The sequence below is a fragment of the Benincasa hispida genome, chromosome 6 (genome assembly GCF_009727055.1).
Source record: "Benincasa hispida cultivar B227 chromosome 6, ASM972705v1, whole genome shotgun sequence".
Taxonomy (NCBI): Eukaryota; Viridiplantae; Streptophyta; class Magnoliopsida; order Cucurbitales; family Cucurbitaceae; genus Benincasa; species Benincasa hispida.
Window position 1 is genome coordinate 44982217 of NC_052354.1, and position 22703 is coordinate 45004919.

General features: G+C 30.8%; 3 protein-coding genes across 3 annotated transcripts; 1 reads left to right on the top strand and 2 right to left on the bottom strand.

The window, feature by feature from the left end:
• Positions 1-367: 367 nt before the first annotated feature.
• Positions 368-2359, top strand: LOC120080081 (probable nicotianamine synthase 4). Its single transcript, XM_039034636.1, has 2 exons — positions 368-864; positions 1623-2359. The coding sequence occupies exons 1-2, from the start codon at positions 420-422 to the stop codon at positions 2162-2164; spliced, it is 987 nt and encodes a 328-aa protein (XP_038890564.1). The 5' UTR covers positions 368-419; the 3' UTR covers positions 2165-2359.
• A 9086-nt stretch (positions 2360-11445) lies between these two features.
• LOC120079256 (histidine kinase CKI1) lies at positions 11446-16727 on the bottom strand. Its single transcript, XM_039033415.1, has 5 exons — positions 14973-16727; positions 14411-14878; positions 13748-14328; positions 12280-13596; positions 11446-12032 (listed from the first exon to the last, which is right to left on the bottom strand). Exons 1-5 carry the CDS (start codon positions 15739-15741, stop codon positions 11823-11825), a joined length of 3345 nt encoding a protein of 1114 aa, XP_038889343.1. The 5' UTR covers positions 15742-16727; the 3' UTR covers positions 11446-11822.
• A 3636-nt stretch (positions 16728-20363) lies between these two features.
• LOC120080228 (pentatricopeptide repeat-containing protein At3g62470, mitochondrial-like) lies at positions 20364-22676 on the bottom strand. The gene has a single exon (XM_039034808.1). The coding sequence runs from the start codon at positions 22472-22474 to the stop codon at positions 20594-20596; it is 1881 nt and encodes a 626-aa protein (XP_038890736.1). The 5' UTR covers positions 22475-22676; the 3' UTR covers positions 20364-20593.
• Positions 22677-22703: the final 27 nt, after the last annotated feature.

Sequence of the window (22703 nt, forward strand, 5' to 3'; positions counted from 1 at the left end):
CTGGCTACCAAACTAAACCATGAATACCTCTAATATATCGAATGTTCCTGACGTATTAATTTTATGTTAAAAGGGCCTACGAAATGAAAACTAGGTCAAAGACAAGTAATTTTACGTGTAAACCTATAAAACACCTATAATAAAAATTCAAGAACAACCAATAAACTTGTAATACAACGACACCACATACACGTTTCCCATACGAAATCAAATAAAACACTAATTAATAATTAACCATACGAAATAACATACACAACTTTTCTTTTTGAAAAAAAAAAAAGAAAAAAAAAAGAAAAAAGAAAACAAAAGTGTGGGACCTAGAAATGGGCATAAATAATGTAGAACCTCCAAGGATGTTGTCATAGTGTGTAAAGAAAACCACCAATCCTTTCACCAAAAACTTCCTTCTTGGCTAAGCCATGGAATTTGAAGAAGCCCCTCTCTTGCAAAAAATTAGTGCTCTTTACCATCAAATCTCAAGCCTCACTAGCCTCAACCCTTCTAAAAATGTCGACACTCTTTTCACTCAACTCGTCCTCACGTGCTCTCCACCTGCCCCAGCTGGCTTTGATATTGCTTCTTTGTCTCAGCCACTTCAAGCCATGAGGGCTCATCTCATTCGCCTTTGTGCTAAAGCTGAGGCTCTTCTTGAACTTCATTTCTCTTCCATTTTGGCTTCTTCATTTCGTAATCCTATTTCTAACTTGTCTATCTTCCCTTACTACTCTAATTACTTGAAGCTTTCTTTACTTGAGTTTGATATTCTTCGATCTCATTGTCGTCGTGTCCCGGCTAGCATCGCGTTTCTTGGCTCCGGCCCCCTCCCGCTCTCCTCCATTGTCATGGCGTCCATTCATCTTAAGGGTAACCATTAGTTGTTGAGTTAGTTACTTACTACCTATGCTACTGATAGGTTTTATGGTTAGATTTTCTTGACTTCGATACCATGTTAGAATTGCTTCTAAAACTGTTAAAAGTATTAGATAAATATGAAATTATCGTCCCTCTATAATGAAAGGAGTAAGATACATGAGTTACTCTATCTTTTGAACATGGGATCCTCAATATATGTCCCTTCAAGATGATGTTTCTTTAGGTTCATTTTTGGGTTAGTGTTTTTCTTAACCGAACAGTCTTTTGGGCTTCATAGACTCTGATACCATATTAGATAAACACATAAGTTTCAACTCAAAATCAATTGGCAATAGGAGTAACTCTTGTATATATGAGGTTTCCCCTAGGTTCTTTTCAATCTAAGATCCTCAATAGAGATGTGATGTGATATATTTTATGGTATATTTTATGGTGAATTTGATTGGTTGATGATTTGTCCTTTTTTCACTTGTGATGACAATATACGAACTTGAATTTGGAGAGGAGTTAGATAGGGTGAGTGAAGTTATTAACTCTACTTCTTGTTTGGCCTAAAGAGTTCTTAATTTATTGTGGTCCTACAACTTATTAACATCAATTCTATGATTTGTTAACTTCTTACTTTGTAGCTAGGTCCCACTGGCCACTACCAAACAATTTCTCAAACTAAACAATCTCACTCTTTTCTCCTTAGATCGGGTTAATTATGGTAAATTGACATTGATACTATTTTTTTTTTTTCTTAATAGGTACTATTTTCCACAACTTTGACCTTGATCCAACTGCAAACTCCATGGCTAGTCAATTGGTTTGCTCTGACCCAGACTTATCACAAAGAATGATATTTCACACAACAGATGTAATGAATGTAACAAATGGATTAAAAGACTATGAAGTTGTGTTTTTAGCAGCATTAGTGGGACTAGAAGAGGAAGAAAAAGGAAGAGTTTTAAAGCATTTGGGGAAACATATGGCAGCTGGTGCTTATTTAATGCTAAGAAGTGCTCATGGAGCAAGAGCATTTTTGTACCCTGTTGTTGATATTTGTGACGTTGAAGCTTCTGGATTTGAGATTTTGTCTGTGTTTCATCCCACTGATGAAGTTATAAACTCTGTTGTAATTGCAAGAAAGAAAGCCCTGTTTGATCGAAACTCGGTTGAGGATGAGGATGACGACGACAACGCCGCCGAGAAACGAGGTATTTTAGTTGATACTTCATCTATTGTGTTGGCTGAGAAATGCTCTGGGTTTAATGGTTTTAGTCCTATGGTTGAAGAACAACTTTCTTGAAGTTGTTATTGTACTTTTGCATTTAATTTTCATTCACCCACCATAAATCTATATGTTTGGTTAAGTTCTTTTGTTTTGCTTGTTTTGTGTTGTGGAAAGTTTTTGACTTTCTTTTGTTTGTGTAACTATAGATCAAATTGTTTCAATAAAATTATGAGACGGAAAAAGAGTTATACACTTGTCTTTTAGCTTAAAGGATATGGGTTGTAAAAGTTTTAAGTATTTATGTATGGTATGTGTAGGATGATAATCAAATCGTTATGAAATCGATAAGAAAACGGAAATAATAAATAATAAAAACTCTAACAATGTGTTAGCTACATTTCGGTCAACGAGATCTCTGTATTTGATCATTTGGAACGCCGAATAATATATTAAAAGCATTCCAACACAAATATACGTTGCATCCATTTTCATGCATCTTAGATTAAAGGAAAAGAATATTAAAAGAAATTATCATATGACCACTTATGATTAGATATTTTGATGGGTTGAACAAAGTGGGATATAGTTTCGAGATATTTTTCTATCCAATTTTGCATGAAATTAGAAGATTTCGTTGGGAAGTGTGCAACATATAGTTTTCCAAATGGTGGAAAAGAAAAAAAGAGTGGGATTTAAAGAGGGTAAAGAAACAAAACAAAGAGTTGGTCTACCATCCAATTAATTGTAAGGGATATATAGATGTGTATAGATGACAATTACAAAGGATGGACTTGTCTTTTGGCTGATTCTAAAACCTTATCTTCTACCATTTTTGGTTTCAAGAACTTTTGCCTTTTGTTATTGAATCAATAAATTCATTGAAAGGAGGAATGGAGTAATATGTTAGAGAGAAATTTTGTTCTTTTTCTTTTCTTTTCTTTTCTTTTTTTTAAATTATTACCATCGTTTGATAACTATTTGATTTTTTTTTTTTTAAATAAGCTTATTTCATTCACATTTCTTCCAATAATTTGCATATTTTTTTTAAGTACAATGGTTGAATTCTTAACCAAATTTCAAAAACAAAAACTACTTTTTTTTAATTTTTAAATTTTGACTTTGTTTTTTAAACTACTTGTGAAAAGTAGATAATAAAAGAAGAAATTTAGAGGTGGAAGTAGTGTACATAAGCTTAATTTCAAAAACAAAAATAAAAAATAAAATGTTTACCAAACAAAGGCTAACATTTTTTTCTTCTTAAGGGTTATGAACTTCATTTCTTCTTAATAATTGAGATTTTCAAAAGTAAACACTTTTGTTCTAAAACTTTTTTAAAATAATTTTAAGGTAAGGTAAGTGTTTTAAATGGTAAAATTGCTGAAAATATTTTCAAGAATAGCAAAATGTCATTGTCTATCAATGACATGATAAACATCTAACAAATGTCGATAGACCGCGATAGATGCTTATCATAGTCTATCGCAGTCTATTGCGGTGTATAACTAATAGATAATGACATTTTGCTCATTTTCCTTTATTTGAAAAAACTTTGTTTCATGGTTAGGAAATCTAATTGTTAATGTGTTACTTAAATGATTATTGAATTTTTATTTTGGTGGCAAAATATATTAATTTTATAAATATTATAAACATGTGGTTTATAGACATCCATGCTTAGTGTCTAAAGATCATGTGTCTTGTGAATATACATCATTAGTGTCCAAGTCATTCCATGTCCTACTTGCCAAAACTTCTATAAATAGTGGTCATTTTTTTTTATAGGAGTATGGATTAGTGAGAATTTTGTGAGAAATGGAAGGAAAAATTTTCATTTCATAATTTCAATTATATTTCAATTTTAGTTACTTTATTATCTTATTTTAGTTGCTTATATATTTAATATATTGTATTTTATTATATTTATTATATTTACATTATTATATTATAATTTATCAATATTCGTGTTCCTATTGTACTTCGTTTTGCTCCTCAATTTACAACACGTTATTAGCACGAGCTCTTATTATTTTTCCCGCCAAAGGTAGGTTCTAAAGGTATGTTAGTTTTCCCCTCTTTGTTATAATTAATAAATTAACTATTATTCTGCATATATTAAATTTCTAATATAAATATAATATTTTGTGATAGTATTACTATGACAAATTTACAAAAATAGAATTTGTTGCATTTGATTTTAATGGTAATAATTATTTGTCATGAGTGCTTTATGCTGAAATACACTTGGATGCCATAAAGATATGACCATTGAAAAATAAGTATTCTTCCTAAAGGTCGTTATGAATGGATGCACTTGAGGCTACAAGATTTCAAATCAGTAAGGGCCCATTTGATAACGTTTCTGTTTCTTGTTTCCTGTTTCTGTTTCTCATCTTTTAAGAAATTGATCTGTTTGATAACCATTCTTGTTTCTTATTCCTAAAATTTGAGAAGCGTTTCTAAAAATTTGGCCAAAATTAAGGAACTACAAAAAGTAATTTAAAGTTGAAGGAACTACAAAAAGTAATTTAAAGTTGGTGTGAAAGTTGTTTTTAAAGCGTTCCTAAGAAACTGTTATGTTTCTATTTTATTTAAAGTTGTTTCTTAATTGTATCAAAGTGTAGATTTCGCTAGTTGGTGAAAAAGCTTGTCTAAAACACTTTTTAACTTCATTCATGGTCTTCGGATCAAATATCATGTGAAACTTTTTTTTATTTTATTTTTCTTTCTTTCTTTTTATTTGATTTTTCTCTATATATTTTTTTTTTTTGTAATTTAATTTTGAATTTTGAACTTTCAAATATTTAGATTTATATATTATTTTTATTTTCAAATTTTAAATTTTCAATAGAGTTGTTTTCAAATATAGGAAAATGATTCAAAATATTTACAAAGCAAATTTAATATTGAATTTTCAAATATTTAAATTTATATATTATTTTGATTTTCAAATTTCAAATTTTCAATAGGGTTGTTTTTAGATATAAAAAAATTAACCAAAAAAATTATGAATATAGCAAAATTTCACTGCTATCTGCGATAGACTACGATAGATTAGTATTTGTACTGTGATATTTTGTCATAATTTATAAATATCTTTAGTAATTTTGTCGTTTAAAATAATTTTTCTTTTCCATGTGTATATATAAATATTTTTTGAATTTTGAATTTTAAAATTTGTAATATGAATTTTTATATATATTTTTAAATTAGAAAATGAAACCAATTATAATTTTACAATATATAAATTTTGTTACTAATATATTCATTTAGGTTCATTTTAATATTTTTACAACCAAGACATTTACATAATAATATAATTGAGTTAGATTTGAGTCTACATCATTTAAAATTTTAAAAAAAATGACTTGGGTGAGAAATAATATTGTTAATCAAATTTTAGCAACATATGAATGATAGAAACAATTGTACTATTGTTATTAATTTTACATTGGGACTTATGTGTATTTGATAATTTAAATATTTGATAATTATTTTTTATATTTTAATGGCTATATATTTTTTATTTTATATAATTAGATTATATTTAAATTATAAAATATGGAAAAAAATGTAAAGGAAAAAGTACAAGAAACGAAAAACAAGAATAGTTATCAAACAAGTTTTTTTTTTTGTTTCTTTTTTTCAAAAAACAGAAAACGGGAATAATTATCAAACATAGTCATGTTTTTTGTTCTCAAAAAATAGGAAACAAGGAATAAGAAACAGGAAACGAGAAACGTGAACATTATCAAATGGCTTCTACGTGGTTACAACTCTGCATTATTTAAAATTAGTTCAAAATTGTAATTATGCAAAGAGAAAATTACTGAGTGCAAATATTTTAACGAAGACATTTTTTACAATTTATGTCTTGAATATACTCCTGAAGTAGCAATATCAAGAGAAATATTTTAAAAGTATTATAAACTCATCTCATGTCTTCTCGTGGGTGAATGAAATAACGAGTTATTTATTAAGAAATCATGAATCTCAGCTAACTAGAGCAACAATATTCTTTGAAGTGAATGTTATAGATTTCAATAATCGTGGTCATGGTCGAAGTCGAGGTCATGATGCAATAAAGGAAGAAATAAGTTTTTTTTCGTGGTAATCATCAAAATTTCAAGAAAACCAACATAATATGATTGATTAAATGAAAGTTCCACATTTTTAAATGTGATACAAAAGAGACATATGTCTTGTGCCTAAATTACATTTATTTTTTTTTTCTAGAAATTAAAATGTCTCAATAGATGAAAAATTGAACAATATGTGTGGAAGCAAACTTTGCAAATCTTTTGAAGAGATGAATTATTCTTGAAAATATGAAATATTTAGATGTTGCAAATTCATTTGAATCTCCGGAAGATAAAATGAATATCATTGTAGAGACAACAAACATTATAAAAATATTTAATATTTTGTTATGCTTTTGCTCGTATTTACTCGTAAAAGTCTAATTTTACATTTTCTATTTTGTTTACCATTATAGTTCATTACTTATTGTTGTCATTATTTTTATGAAGAAATATGAATATTTCTGAATCATTGGATAATTTTGGGATGAATAGCGAAGATGTATATTTGGCAGATAGTGCAACAACGCACACTATACTTAAAAGCAGAAAATATTTCTCATAATTGACAATGATGAAAGGAAAAAAAATCAATACAATCTCAGATCCTGCAGACTGGATTGAAGGCTTTGAAAAACAAATATATGTTTGCTTAGAGAAACAAAATTTACAATTGATAATGCTTTAATCTCTGACAAGTCAAAGAAAAATTTACTGAGTTTTAAGAATATATGTTCTAATGATTATTAATAAAGACTAATATTAAGAATAATGTAGAGTATCTCTATATTATATCAACAGTCATGCATGAAAAATGTATATTAGAAAAATTGTCTGCTTTTCTTCTGGATTATATTATATTCAAATTACTGGTATTGAAAATTATGTAACCATGAATCTAGAGTTCATTAATCCAAATATATCTTCTGATTGGCACAATCAGTTAGGTTATCATAAGTAAAAAATGATGAGAAAAATTATTGAAAATTCACATGAACATTTGTTGAAGAACCAGAAAATTCGTATAATCCAATGAATTTCCATATGTTGCTTGCTCTCAAGGAAAATTAATTATTAACCCATCACCAACTAAAGTAGAGACTGAATCACCTACATTTTTAGAACGAATTCATGGTGATATATGTGAACCTATTAACCCACCAAGTGGACCATTTAGATATTTTATAGTATTAATAGGCGCATCTAATAGATGGTCACTTGTGTGTTTATTATCAAGTCAAAATCTTGCATTTGCAAGATTACTTGCTCAAATAATTAAGTTAAGAGTACAATTTCCTGATTATACAATTAAGATCATTCGTCTTGATAATTTTGGTGAATTTACATCCCAAGGTTTTGATGGTTATTGTATGTCAATTGAGATAAGTATTGAAACATTATGTAGCTCATGTTCATACACAAAATGGTTTAGCAAAATCATTTATAAAACGTTTGCAGACAATAGCTAAACAATTGCTTATGAGAGCTAAGCTTCCTACATCTGTATGAGGTCATGCTGTTTTGCATGTATTAGGTCAGTAGCTTATCATAAGTACTCGCCATTATAATTAGCTTATGGTCATAAGCCAAATTCATCTGAGAATTTTTTTATGTGTAGTATATGTTTCAATTGCCCCATCACAACGTACTAAGATGGGTCCTCAAAAGAGGTTAGGAATATATGTCAGATTTGATTCTCCATCAATTATTAAATATCTTAAACCCCTGACGGGTGATGTATTTATTGCAGGATTTGCTGATAGTCATTTTAATAAAACAAATATTCCAATATTAGGAAAAGGAATTAAGAAGTTGGAAAAAGGAATCATATGGAATGCATCGCTTGGTGTCTCATTTAGATCCTCTATAGATCAATGTGAATTTGAAGTTTATAAGATAATTCATTTGCAAAATATAGCAAATCAGTTAGCAGATGCATTTATAGATAAAAAAAAAAAAAAAGTAACTAAGTCATATATACCAACCATTTTATTTGCATCTATAAATGCATTTATTTACAAAATATAGTATGACTTAGTTACTTTCTTTGCATCTATAAATGCATATGGTAACTGATTTGCTATATTTTGCAAATGAATTATCTTTTGAACTTCAAGTTCACATTGATCTAAGAAACCAAACGATGCATTCCATGTGATTTCTTTTTCCAACTTCTTAATTCCTTCCCCAATATTGGAATAAGTACATCACCCGTCAGGGGTTCAAGATATTTAATAATTGATGAGGAATCTAATCCAACATATATTCCTAACCTCTTTTGAGGACCCATCTTAGTACGTTGTGATGGGGCAATTGAAATATATACTGCACATCCAAAATTCTCAGATGAATTTGGCTTATGACCATAAGCTAATTATAATTGCGAGTATTTATGATAAGCTACTGACCTAATGCATGCAAAATAGCATGACCTCATACAGATGTAGGAAGCTTAGCTCTCATAAGCAATTGTCTAGCTATTGTCTGCAAACGTTTTATAAATGATTTTGCTAAACCATTTTGTGTATGAACATGAGCTACATAATGTTTCAATACTTATCCCAATTGACATATAATAATCATCAAAACCTTGGGATGTAAATTCACCAAAATTATCGAGACGAATGATCTTAATTGTATAATCAGAAAATTGTGCTCTTAACTTAATTATTTGAACAAGTAATCTTGCAAATGCAAAATTTCGACTTAATAGTAAGCACAAGTGTGACCATCTGCTAGATATGTCTATTAATACCATAAAATATCTAAATGGTTCACTTTGTGGGTTAATAGATTTACATATATTACCATGAATTCGTTCTAAAAATGTAAGTGATTCAATCTCCACTTTAACTAGTGATGGTCTAATAATGAATTTTCCTTGAGAGCAAGTATCACATGATAATTCATTAGATTGAAGAATCTTTTGGCTCTTCAATGGATGTCCATTTGAATTCTCAATAATTCTTATCATCATTATAGACCCTGGATGACTTAATATGTCATGTCAAATGGTAAATATGTCTAGATTCATAACTTCAGGTTCATGGTTGCATATGTCTCAATTACTCGTTTACGAGTATAATATAATCCAGAAGATAAAGCAGGTAACTCTTCCAGTATATATTTTTCATATGAGACAGTAGATATGATATAAAGATACTCCAAATTATTCTTTCTATCAGTCTCAATATGATAACCATTGCAACGCATATCTTTAAAACTAAGTAGATTTCTCTTTGATTAACTAGAGAACAACGCATTGTCAATTGTAAATTTTGTTCCTCTAGGCAAAATAATATTTGTTTTTCCAAACCCTTCAATTAGGTTTGCAGAACTTGATATTGTATTGACTTTTGTTTCTAGCATTGTCAATTTAGAAAAATATTCTCTGCTTGTAAGTATTATATGTGTAGTTGCATTATCTGCTAGATATAGATATTCTTTACTCATTTTTTAGTCACCCAACATATGAAAATCATCCAGGTTTCTTCACTAAAAGAAAACAATTACAATAAGAAAAATAATATTTGGAATATACAAAGGTTAGCATCTACTAAGAAGAAAAAAATATGAAGATGAATAAAAAAATGACATTAAGTCTAGATACTTTCAAAGTCAAAGGAAACATTTGATATTCCATCAATTCTGCTGATTTTCTTTTCAGGATATTCAAAGAAGTCCGTCACATCCAAATTTATCATATGGGATGGGTCAAATATGTCATTATCCTAGTATGCAAAATTTGCTTCTACATTTTTCTCTTTTTTCTTCAAGGATACTTGATAGAGATTAATTAATTGTTTTGACGTACGATAAGTACATGACCAATTTCTAGCCATTCCGTATTGGAAGCATATTTTCAACACTTTTTGAACTTTTATCTTATGGAGTTTTTCCTTTGTGATTATCATTTTATGTGATTCTTTTGAAATTTGAATGATTAGAACGACCACCATGCAAATACTAATTATTTCTTCCTCTACTAGATTACAACCTCGACCAAGATTATTATTAAAATTCACAGCATTCACTTCAGGGAATAGTGTCATCCCGGTTGGTTGAGATTCATGATTTTTCATTAGTAACTCGTTATTTTGTTCGACCACGAGAAGACATGAAATTAATTCAAAATATTGTTTAAAACCTTTCTTTCGATATTGCTACTACAAGAGTATATTTGAGACATGAAATGTAGAAAATGTTTCCTCTAACATATCAGTATCAATAATTTTCTCTTCGCATAACAACAGTTTTGAATCGATTTTAAATAATGCATAGTTGTAATCACTTACTGATTTGAAATCTTGTAGCCTCAAGTGCATCCACTCATAACGATCTTTAGGAGGAATAACTATTTTTTTTGTATGATTATACCTCTCTTTCAATTTTTTTCAGAAGATACGGTGATCTTTTATTGTAAGACTCTCTATTTTCAATCCCTCGTGGAGATGATGACGAAGAAAAATTATAGTTTTTGTTTTGTCCTGACTAGATGTCGTTTTTCCTTCTTTAATAGTCTCACCGATTCATAGTATCCAGGTGGATTTTGGCATCTAGTACCTATGACAAATAATTACTGTCATTAATATCAAGATCGACAAATTCTAATTTTGTGAGATTTGTCATGACAGCACTATCATAAAATATTGTATTAGTATGCAAAATAATGTTAAATTTATTAATTACAACGAAGAGGGAAAAATCGACATACATTTAGGACCTACCTTTAGTGAGGAAAACGATAGGAGCTCATGCTGATAATCTGTTGTGAATTTGAGGAGCATAGCGGCATACAATAAAAACACGAATATGAAGAAAATATAATATATAATAAAATAAATAAAGTTTTAAAATAGATAAAACATAATATATAAATTATCCAAATATAAAATAATAAATTTCTCTAAATTCTCTAATTTCTCCAATTTGTGTCTCCCAAAACCCATCAAATGCTATGCAATTTGACAAGTAGAAGGTGAATTACGTAGATATTAATTATGTATAATCTTAAGACATATGGACAATCCATGGATAATGCAAAAGTTACACATGGTGAATAGACATTAATAATGGCATGATACATCTAATTTAACATATTGATAATAATCCTTTATTTTATATTTTAAAATTTTGATATCATTTTACCAATTCCCCACGATCTTCCTCTCCTCATCAACGATCGCTGCCGCGCCATCGATCACCGCCGGGTTCCCTCCGCCGGTCGACTACCATAGAAAACGGAGCGACTATTTCTTTCTCTCTAAAGAAAAGGTATGCCCCAAAGAACTAAAATATCAAAGACAATGTATAAATCAGGGAGGATATAAACAGATTTAAAAGGGTTTTAAGTAATATCTTCATATTGATAGACATTCAATTTTGTGTTTGTAATTGTGTGTTGTGAATTTCTTCTGCCACATTGGGTTTCCTTCGTATTACATATCTAATTTGTTTGGATGATATCATATCGAACAGAAAGAAGGATTTGCCTGTTTTGGGTATCAAAGCCTTGAGATTACAGAGTCATAGATTTTCTCTCTAACATATCCGAACACATGAAACAGTATAGACAATGCATTCAGTAGCTAAATAGATATATTGTATCGTATGAATCACTGAAATTTTGTTTTAATCTGCATAAAGTAAGTAAAACACTATTTGCTATGGATACATGTAAGGGCTTCTAGTAGTTTCTCTTTTCTGAGTGGCTTGCCTAAATGCACATCCATTCCAGCTTCAATTGTCTTTCCTGCTTCTTCTTCTGTTATATGGGCTGTTAGTGCAATGATTGGAATGTGGGTGTTGTAATATCTTTCTACCTTCCTTATCTGTCTTGTTGCTTCATATCCATCCATTATTGGCATCTACCACATCCAAATTTTTATGAACGTAAATTATTGCAAGAAAGTAAAAACTTAATTAATTGCATATATTTTGAAGTGAAAGTAGGAAACAGAGATGATGTTAAATGCATTATCATTATAGTTTTAACAGGTTTTATGTTTTTTTTTCCTTTTGTTTTGGTACAATAATTGCATACATGTGTGTTCGGTATAGTAATTCTTGTTGGAAATAAAAGAGAAGAAAGATAGCAGGTTGTTAATTTCTTACCTCACAGTCCATAAGTATGTAATCGTAAGGGAGAGTATTTGAAGCACCATGTTTCCACTGATTGCCTAAGCCATTGCAAACAAGCTCTAAAGCTTCTTTTCCATTTTCACATGTCTCAATAGCTGCACCAAGTCTTTCAAGGTTCAATCTAGCTAGTTTTTGCAACACTAAATTGTCCTCAGCAACCAAGAATTTTTTGCCACTTAGAGGTTTTTCAACACCCAAGTTTCTATATTTCTCTTCTCTAATTTCTTGGTGTAGACTTTTTTGCCCAACAATGGGTGAACTTCTAGACTTTGATCCTAAACAAGAATGAATTTGATTCATGGACAAATTCTTTGGGGAGGTCCCACTACTTGATGTTGTTTCTTTTTGTACTCTCGTTCTGATTTGGCCTCTAAGAATTGGTGAATTCTCCTCCTTGGCCTTACTATGATATTGGTACGGTGATGAATTTGGATCTTTAGAAACACTCCCACTCCAATATAATCTACTACTTTCTCCGGTTTCTAATGTGCCTCCAAACTCTGGAAGCAGTCTTATCACTTCATATAAACGAGAACCATGAAAAGGTCTAGATATAAAAACATCATTCGACTTGAAAATGTTTGATTCTAGCCCCTTGTCGTTGATAATGCGTGACATTTGATTCTCCAGTAGCCAAACAACCTTGCAATAGGCACCTTGAAGTCCCCTTCGAAAATTAGCTACCATATCACATATGTCCTTGAATGGTCCTGCACTGGCATCAATTACAATCAAGATGAAGCTATTTCCACCTCTGAGATTAGTCTTTTTGAATACAGAAAGAAGGTAATTTTTCTCGTCTTTCATTGCACCCATAGAAACATGCATGTTCAACCCATTGCTGGAGTCACCGGACGTTGATTTGCTTAGGCAGTCACTTGGTGAACTATTACCTGACCTTCCTCTTAAGTTATGCATAGACTGACTCTGTTTCTCCAATGTTTTTTGTAGAGTGACAAGGAGTTGCTCCCATTCTTTCATTGCCAATACTTTTATGCCAAGACTTTCCAGGAATTTCTTGCATATCATTCTTCGTTGATCATTTTGAATTAAGAGAATGACACGAGATGTTTCAGCTTTGGAACTGGTGGTTCGGATTGCTCTAGGAGAACGGAGACTTGTACTAGGGGACCAAAAAGTCAGTCTTGAGGTAGGCGATGATTGACATGTGTTGTCACCAGAGTTGACGTTGCTCTCTAAGACAGTAAGAAGAACATTGAACCTAAAACATGTTCCCTTTTCTTCAGTCTCTTTATCCAAAATTGCTATATCTCCTCCCATCAAGCGTACCTTCAATAATACAAACAAATGCACTTGAAATTTCTTTTATCTAAACAATGAGATAAGCTGCAACATGAACTTTTGGTCGCAAATTTAGCAAGATTTGTCAGGGAAAAAGAAAAAGACAAACCAGTTGAACTTTAAAAGTAAAGTTACATACCAGAGACTGAACAATGCCAAGTCCCAAGCCAGCTCCTCCTTGTCTCAAAGCTGTTTCTTTGACTTGGACATAGTTCTCAAAAACCAATCTACGCATCTCTTTAGGAATGCCTTTCCCTGTGTCATCTATCTCAAATGTAAATTCCATACAATCAGGTTTCAAATTAATTCCATTATCCAGGGCTTGTTGTTCTTGAAACGTGTGTGTGCTACATATTAAGAATGATAAATGCTTCAACATTTCACCATTATGATTAGAAGAAATTATATTGTTCTGCATAGCAGGTAAATTCTTGACCCACGCTCGAACAGTAACTTGCCCTTCAGAAGTGAATTTAACAGCATTGCTTAGTAAATTGCACAAAACTTGTTTAAGCTTTCCTCTATCACCTTTTACTTGTGAAAACTTGATAATTGAGCCATCATAAGGATCTAACACTATGTCTATTCCTTTCTTCACACCCACTGGATGAAACAAATCTACCACATCTTCTAGAAGTTGACCCAAATGAAACTCTTCTTCCTCGAGCTGTATTTTCCCTGCTTCAATCTTGCTTGTATCTAGAATAGAGTTCAGTATGCCTGAAATGGATTATAACCAAATTTTATATGTTTGACAATTAATGAGAGAGATGAGAGCGTTCAAGTTTTGAATGTTAATTACCTAGAAGATCCTTTGTACAACCATCTATCTGTTTTAGCCTCATGTCTAACTCTGAACCTGGGGCAACTTCATTGTGGCATATCTCAACCAAACCAATAATGCCTACCAAAGAAGCGTGAATGTCATGGCTCGCTCTAGCAAAAGCAACACTCTTGTTCATACTTTTCCTCTCTGCCTGTTGAGTTGCTTCCATTTGTTGAATGAGTTTGGCACATAAATGCATTTCTCTTTTTGTTGCTCTAATGACTATGAACACAAAACCAGAAATGGAGATAACTGTGGTAGTCATTATTAATATAAGGAGAATTAGTCCCATTCTGCTACTCTTCTGGACAAGGCTAGCCAACTCTTTTTGAGGCAATACTAATGAATAGACCTGAAATAAGAACAAGCCGGAGATTAAAAATAATGTGTATGCATTTGGACCTAACATAGTCAATAAAATGATGAAATTAACATATTTTAGTATATGTCATCTAAATACCTCAAGATGATAAAAACACAGGGAAAAGAAATAAAGAACCATTGCTTATCATTGTGAACTGATTCATATGATCTCAACTTTTCAGGATATATGTTATAGTTACAGTATGAATCAGACTTACCAACTGCACACCCATTATCTCAATTGGAGAGCAATATATCTTATATTTTGTACCCAGAAGATTAAAGAAAGAATCCTTTGGATCAAAATCTTTTTTCCTAGGCAGGCACGAGATGTTCCCGATTCGAGCAATTTCACTGCCATTTGGATTAAAAAACTGAAATGATGCTGAACCATTGGCAAGGACCATCCTAATGTTTTGAGAGCCTATGACAAGAATTTCTCCTTCAGTTGTTGCGAGGTACAATCTCCCTCCTTGACGTTCAATGCTCGTGAAGAAGAGATCAATAAATGTTTTGATCGAAAATCCAAAGGAAACGACTCTGTTACTTCCATTAACTCTAACCGTGTTGAGGAACAAACGTTCATGATCTGAGCTCCATCTTGTCCCTGTAGATGCACATCCCTGGTTACTATTTAAGGCGTCTCGAAACCAACTCGTGTTGCTAGTGACCAATGGGAAGGTCTCAGTCATATTCCCATATAATTCTCCTGTGGTAGAGTTTACCAATTGGGTCAGCCAACTGTATTCCCTTGGTGGATGAGGATAGAATTTGCCAGTGAAGGTAGAGTTAGCATAGACTGCAAAAGTTTGGTTTTTGTCAGTGTAGTATGAGAAGAAGAGACCATCCATCCCGATATAGGATATTTGAGTCAGGTATGGAATGATTGAGAATCCTTGAAATAACATAGGAGCAATCTGAAAGTTTAAAAACATTAGAAACATTAATAGTTGTAGGTAGTGAAGTTGCTAGTTACTACTCTTCATCCCATCTTCATACTAGTTATAGTTACATCCTTAAACTTTGGTTAATTTGGTATGTGACAGACAAATGGCATAAATAAGTAAATAGTCTGATGGAATATAGTGACAGTTTATAAAAAAAAGAGATTTGAGGTAACTATTCCGAAAGAGGGTATGTTAATGTGTCACTTCAATTTACCTAGTTATTTATTTGTTTTTGTCATCTATTCATCATATTGTACCAATTAAAATAATGTTGTCTCAATAGCATGTTACTTCAACCTCAAAGTTATCTGTGGAGATTCAAGGCATAGTTACCAACTTTAGCATGACCCAAATAGTTAAGGCAGTGACCAATAAGGGCTCTTTTAATGGTAATACATAGACTCGTTTAAGATTTATAATTAGACTTGAAAGACTTGGAAAGACGAGATAGTAGCTAACCCTAGATTGGAGTTCAAAGAATGAAATTAGAGTTCCATTGAAAGATGAGGTGAGAAGTTTAGCGAAATTTGTCGTCGACACGTATATTGGTTGAATTGAGTTCGATATTTTCTGGATCTCGAGTGGCATTTGAGAGGTAGCATTGTAGTTGTTCACAAGGAGATCCTGAGAATGAATATGTTTGATCATACCATACCAACATGGAATCAACAAGCTTGGAAGTATGAGTAGAAGAACTGCCTGCCAATGGACAAGGTTGATTCTGTTATTTCATTTTGTCCAACAAAAAATATATATATATATATATCTTACAAGTCATTTTATTTTGGAGAAGAGAAACTGCATTAGAGTTATTACCAGTAAGATGGAGAAAGAAATTGGCCTTGAAATAATCAACAACCTCAGCTTCATCTTTCTTCTCTTCTTCTACTTGTGATTTCCCCAAAACTCTTACCATTTACCTGAACACAAATCTAGACTATTTTTTCATTAATCTCCATTTTTTTTTAAGATTCTACAAATTGTATGGGATTATATTTATTACTATTATTATTTGGACAAATCCCCCAAGTTTCGTGTTTTTTAAAACATAAATGTAGAATATATATATATATATATATATATCGGAGGTGTTCTAAAATTTATTCCCTTTATTTGAGATCTCCAATTAGAAATTGGCTGTTCTACTTTCATCATATTTTTCTTATTTGAGGTTGTTTCTATATGTGGATCTAAATTAACAATGATTATTAAAGGTTAGAAAAATATATATATATTGTTCTAAAATATATATATATATATATATAATTTTTCCTCGAATTGCTTTTCATGTTTTTATTATTATTATTATTATTATTATTATTCTTTTACATTGTTTTTCTGATTTGTTGTGCTTTGTATACGATCCAATTTCAATTTACCTCGTCAAGGTAATATCTTATATATTACATATATTTTAAATATTTAACTATAATATAAAATTGTCATGACATATTTATATTACAACTTTTCCAGAACATTGTGATAGTAATTATATGAGCAAGTAATACATAAAAAAATAAAAATAAAACAATACAACTGTTATTTTCAGCTCTTTTGTTTTTAATCAATTCTACAAAATTGTGGGTTAAACAAATTTTCTTGAACTTCTTTTTAAGTGAAAAATTGTTATCGTTCTTTTAGAGTGTCATCAGAAGATATATCTTGTGTGTGAAAATGACTCAAAGAAGATACTTAAGAGGGCCTTTTAAATATAAAAAAAATATTTAAAAATATTTACATTTTATAGCAAAAAATTTCAAAAGTACAAAGCAATTTTGAAATTTTTTGTTATAAAATGTAAATATTTTTAGGATTTTTCTATTTATAAGAATTTTCCTACAATTAAGTTTGAAAGGATGATTGATCAATAAAGGCGAAAGACGGTAGTTCATTAAATGTAAGTGTAAAACTGAAATCAAATAGAAAAAAGAAAGAAAGTAATAACATATATACCTAAGGATTATTATTGAAAATGTGAGGAAAAATAGAGGTAAGTGTATTTGAAATCACTTAGAACATCTAATTTCAATAAAGATGATCATCGTTACTTATATACTCATAATCATTCTCTAATCTAGCTAATGTTGAAACTTTAGTCACATTCTCAACAAATTCGGTTTCTAATTCAAAAAAATCTCTTTAATTGATGTTGCTTTGTTAACTCTTCTCTTACATTCTTCCAAAATTTCAAATTCTCCTTTTGAATATATATTTTTTATTTAAAAAAATCAAATTTGAATAGATATTTATATATGGAATGGAGCAAAGATCAAAATAGTTGTTGAAAATTTTAAATGTTCATATATATGGGGTAAAATATTCATAATATGACATAATCTACATATTCATTTTGAAAGTATATCAATCAAAATGAGCATAGTGTAGTAAATGATAATTGATATGTAAGCTCAAACTTATATACACCACCCGTTAATATTAAAGATTTAAATAAATAAATAACTCTTAAATTATATATAGACTCTATATTAGGATGAAAATTTGCCATTACAAGTAGTATGTAGTATTTGCCTTAGAATTGATTTTTTCAATTGCTTGGTGCTTAATTAGGTATTATTTATTTATTTATTTATATTATTTTGAATTTGGTAAGTTAGAGGTGAAACGTTTTGTTTCAAATTTATCCTTCAACTATGTTATTATTTCACCATATAAATCTTAAAAAAAAAAATCAAAAGTTAAATGCTAAATATAAAAAATAATAAAAACAAAACAAAACACGTCAGAGAAAAAATCATTAAAAAAATCAAATGATTCATTCGCTCCAAATTTATCCAGTAATTGTATTTCAAAAAAAGAAATTATCCACTAATTGTAATGGAAAATCGGCACAATTGAAAATATTTTCATTTTTAAAAAAAATTGTTTCCTTATACGAAAGTTTCTACTCTTGGATTCTTTTCAAATATAGTAAAATGAACCAAAATATTTATAAATATAATAAAATATCATTTGTCTATCATTATGATATTTTATTATATTTAAAAATATTTTCAATAGTTTTATCATTTAAAATAATTTTTTTAATTGTAAATATCAAATATAAAATATAAAATAAGAAATCTTTTAACTAAAAACATATTCCATGGCTAAACTTTATATCGTCTCACTCAAACTATAATAATAAATTCTTATTTAAAAGAAGGTAATCTTAAATATTGAAAAGAGGAAAAAAATATTAAAAGAATAAAATCTCAGACAAATTTTAGTCTCTACCAAAATAAATGCGTAAATAATGTACATTCTATTACAATTAAGCTTTCCTTAAGTAAAAGATCTATTCCATTAAGAAAATGATTTTCGGTTTAATGGTTTCCTTTTCAATTTAAAAGAATAAACTAAATATATATCAATCAAAATTACGGATTTTAAAACATAGAGAAAAGACACACCATCGACTTTGAGGTCAGAGATTTTATTTTTATATCTAATAACTAAGTCTTTTGACTATTCAATATTTTCTAAAAAATATTAACGAATCAAAGTTGTGGAGGATATTAAATTTTGTGTATAATGAAAAGTTGTCTAATAAGTTCATAAATTTTAAAAGATGTCGAGACATAAAATTAAAAGTTTAGAATTTTTAGACACTTCTTACAAATTCATGAACCTATTTAACACAAAAAGAACAACACAATTGTTTTTGTTTCTTTCTTAAAATATAAAGACAATAATATTTATAAGAGAGGGATAGAGAGAGACCTTTAAAAATTCTCTTTTGTGAGCGTTTGGTTTCTTCTTTTTCTCTTCCAAAATTCAACTTTTTGTTCATGTTTCTCTCTTCTTTTCTAGAGTTTAAAAGTTGTTTATGATCTTCTTATAATGTGTATTTATATATGGAATTAAGCCAAGAAGGAAAGAGAAAAATATAGATTTAAATATTTATGTATATACGGCTAATTATTCCTAAACCATTAAAGAGAAAATCTACATTTTAATTTTTACCGGTTTAATCTATTTTAATTGGGAATTATAGTTCAGATTATTGTTAAATAACTTAAGTTTAATCTTTATAACAATGAATTTCATAGAATTTTTGTAATAATCATATTAATGTATTAATTAGATAATATATATGTCAAATTAAACATAGTTCACTTGAGTGACCTTCACTCGAAAAGATCTATGGTTAGAATTTTTCCTTCCTTGTTTGGATTAAAAAAAAAAAGAGGCAAATGTTATTAATCGTTAGAGAGAATTTACATATTGATTTTGAGTGAACCTATGATTTTATATACTTCATTTGGATTTTTTTGTAAGTTTGGATAATACTATTTATTTTCAATAACTTATATAAAGGATTAAAAGCTAAATTTCATTTGAATAAGTTCCTAATAAATTTGTAAACTGAGTATTTATACTTTAAGAAGTATTTTAACAAGTCTTTTTTTTTTTTCTTTCTTTTTTGGTCTTATAGATATGTTCACACACTTGAAATCAATCACTTTCATCCTTAATAGACAGACTTTAGAAACCTTTTAGGGCATAAACATTTAATTGATAGAGTTTTAAAGATTCAAGAACTAAACTCATAATCAACTTCACAAATATTTTTGTATCAAATAAAAAGTAATTGATGAGAGGACAAGAAGAGATGAGAGTTTTTTTTAGAGAAGAGAACTTTCTAAGGATTTAATTTATCAATCCACAGAACCTGCTGCATCCGAACATCTCTATCTAAGCAAATTTAGAAGCAAAACAGGGCCAATATCAAACTAATGTGAAAGAAATCAAGCTAAAATTCTTATAAATATACAATCTGGTGTTAAAAATACAGTAAATAGTATAGTCCCCAATGGATAGACTGAAAATGGTGTTAATTAGATAAGACTTAAGTGCTATGGTCACCATTGATAATGTTTGTAGGATTTCTTCTCTTCACCCTCTTTCTCATCATCTCAGCCCACCTTGCAATCACATTGGAGGCTTCAAACTTACCAGAAAACTTCATCTTTTGAGCCAATTCTTCAAGAATATCAGGTCTCCCAGCTCTAGAGAAATCAGCAGCAAATTTATTGTAATCAAGCTGAGGAGCTTTCATTCCTTTTTCAATCATCTCCTCTAGATACTTTCCCGCTTCGCTGCAACGTCCATGACTTATGAGCCCGCCAATAAACACGGTATAAGAGTTATCGTCGGGGCAACAGCCCTTTTGCTTCATCTCATCCCAAACAGCAACCCCCATTTCGTAATTCCTTGTCTGGAAGTAGGACTTCATCATCATGTTGTAGGTGTGGATTGTTGGTTCAATGCCATTCTCAATCATCTTCTTGTATATCCGAACAGCATCATCGGGCATTCGCTTATTCGTCATCAATTTGATTAGAGCATTGTAGGTCTTCCCATCAGGGGGGCAACCGTTGGTTTTCATCTCTTTCAGCAGCCCATAAACCATGTCCAACCTTTTCTGATTCCCAAACCCTGTGATCAAACATGTGTAGATCCCAGCATCAGGCCGACATCCCACTCCCTGCATTTCTTCAAAATACTCAACCGCTTCTTTCATCTTGGTTTGTTTACAGAAATCCCGAACCAAAATCGTGTAGCTTTTGACATCAGGGGATGGGCCCTTGGCTTTCATAACCTCAAACAACTTGATAGCATCTGACCTCTTCTTACACCTCAATAAGCCTTCAAGCATGGTATTGTGAGCAACAATATCAGGCTTAAAACCTTCATCAATCATCTGATTCCATATCTTCCCAGCTTCCATTAGATTCCTCACCCGACACCAACCGTTCAACAAAACCGTGTACGTTTGTAAATTCGGCGTAAACCTACCACGTAACTTCTCAAAAACTGCTAGAGCTTCTTTACCAAGTTTTGCCCTCCCTAAACTATCAAGCAAACAGTTTATAGTTTCTACACCCACTTTATACTTGTACTTCTTCATCATCTCAAAGATCCCAATAGCTTTCTTCCTTTCTTTTGCAGCTGCAAATGCTTTGAAACAAATGGTGAAAGTTTCCATTGTCAAAAGCTCTTTTTCAGCCATTTCTTCAAGTAATGAAACCATGGTTTCAAACTGTCTTGTCTTCCCCAAAATTGTCATCATCATATTGTAAGTTTTGGAGTCGTGGGCAAATCCTGGCTTCTGAGCAGCCCAACAGAAGAATCGAAATGCCGGTTTTCGAGCTTGTTTGTACCTCGCCAAGATCTCCAAAACCAGATCGTGAGACAATTTTATACCACACTCATCAAGAACTGCCTCCATGTTCCTATCTAACGCAAACAATTCGTCAATCACCTTGCATACGCGATCAACTTCGGTTGAATCCACCCTCGAATTACACTCACGGTAATCATCCTCACTCTTCCCACATTCAATTTCAGAATCATAATCAGAATCCGAACCCTCGTTATTCAGATCGCAAAAGCCTCTAGCTAATAAATCAAGACTAGGGAAGGTAGAATTTCTAAAATTAATCGTTCTTGAAGTTGGAGTCAACACTTTTTCTTGAGGAACAGAGCATGAAGAGGCGTGTGGCAAAACAAATGGAATTTGACAATAAGAAGAATGAAAACTACGATGAGAACGAGAATCAAACATACGAGACAAGGGCAGAGAGCTACAACCAGGAACGTGCATTTGCCATCTGAATCTTTGTCCTTCTCGTCCCAACGTTCGTTGAATCCGGAATCCGGCATTGTAAATGGTTGCTGCGAAAGGGGAGAAATTTGAAGCTCTACCGAGGGTTAGAGCGAGAGACATCAGAGTGCCATGAATTTGATGAAGGAGAAGTTGATGGAATGTGGTGAAATTGAGTGAAGTGGGAAAGTTTAGAGTCAGCGGAGGTTACGGCGGTGGAAAATTCGACTGGCGATGGCCATCGCGGCGGAGGCGGCGGTGGTGGGCTTCAGCTTCACTGTCCTGTCATCTTCTTGGCGGGGTTCGCTTTATTAAATATAATATATTGTTTTTTATTAAATATAAAAATAGA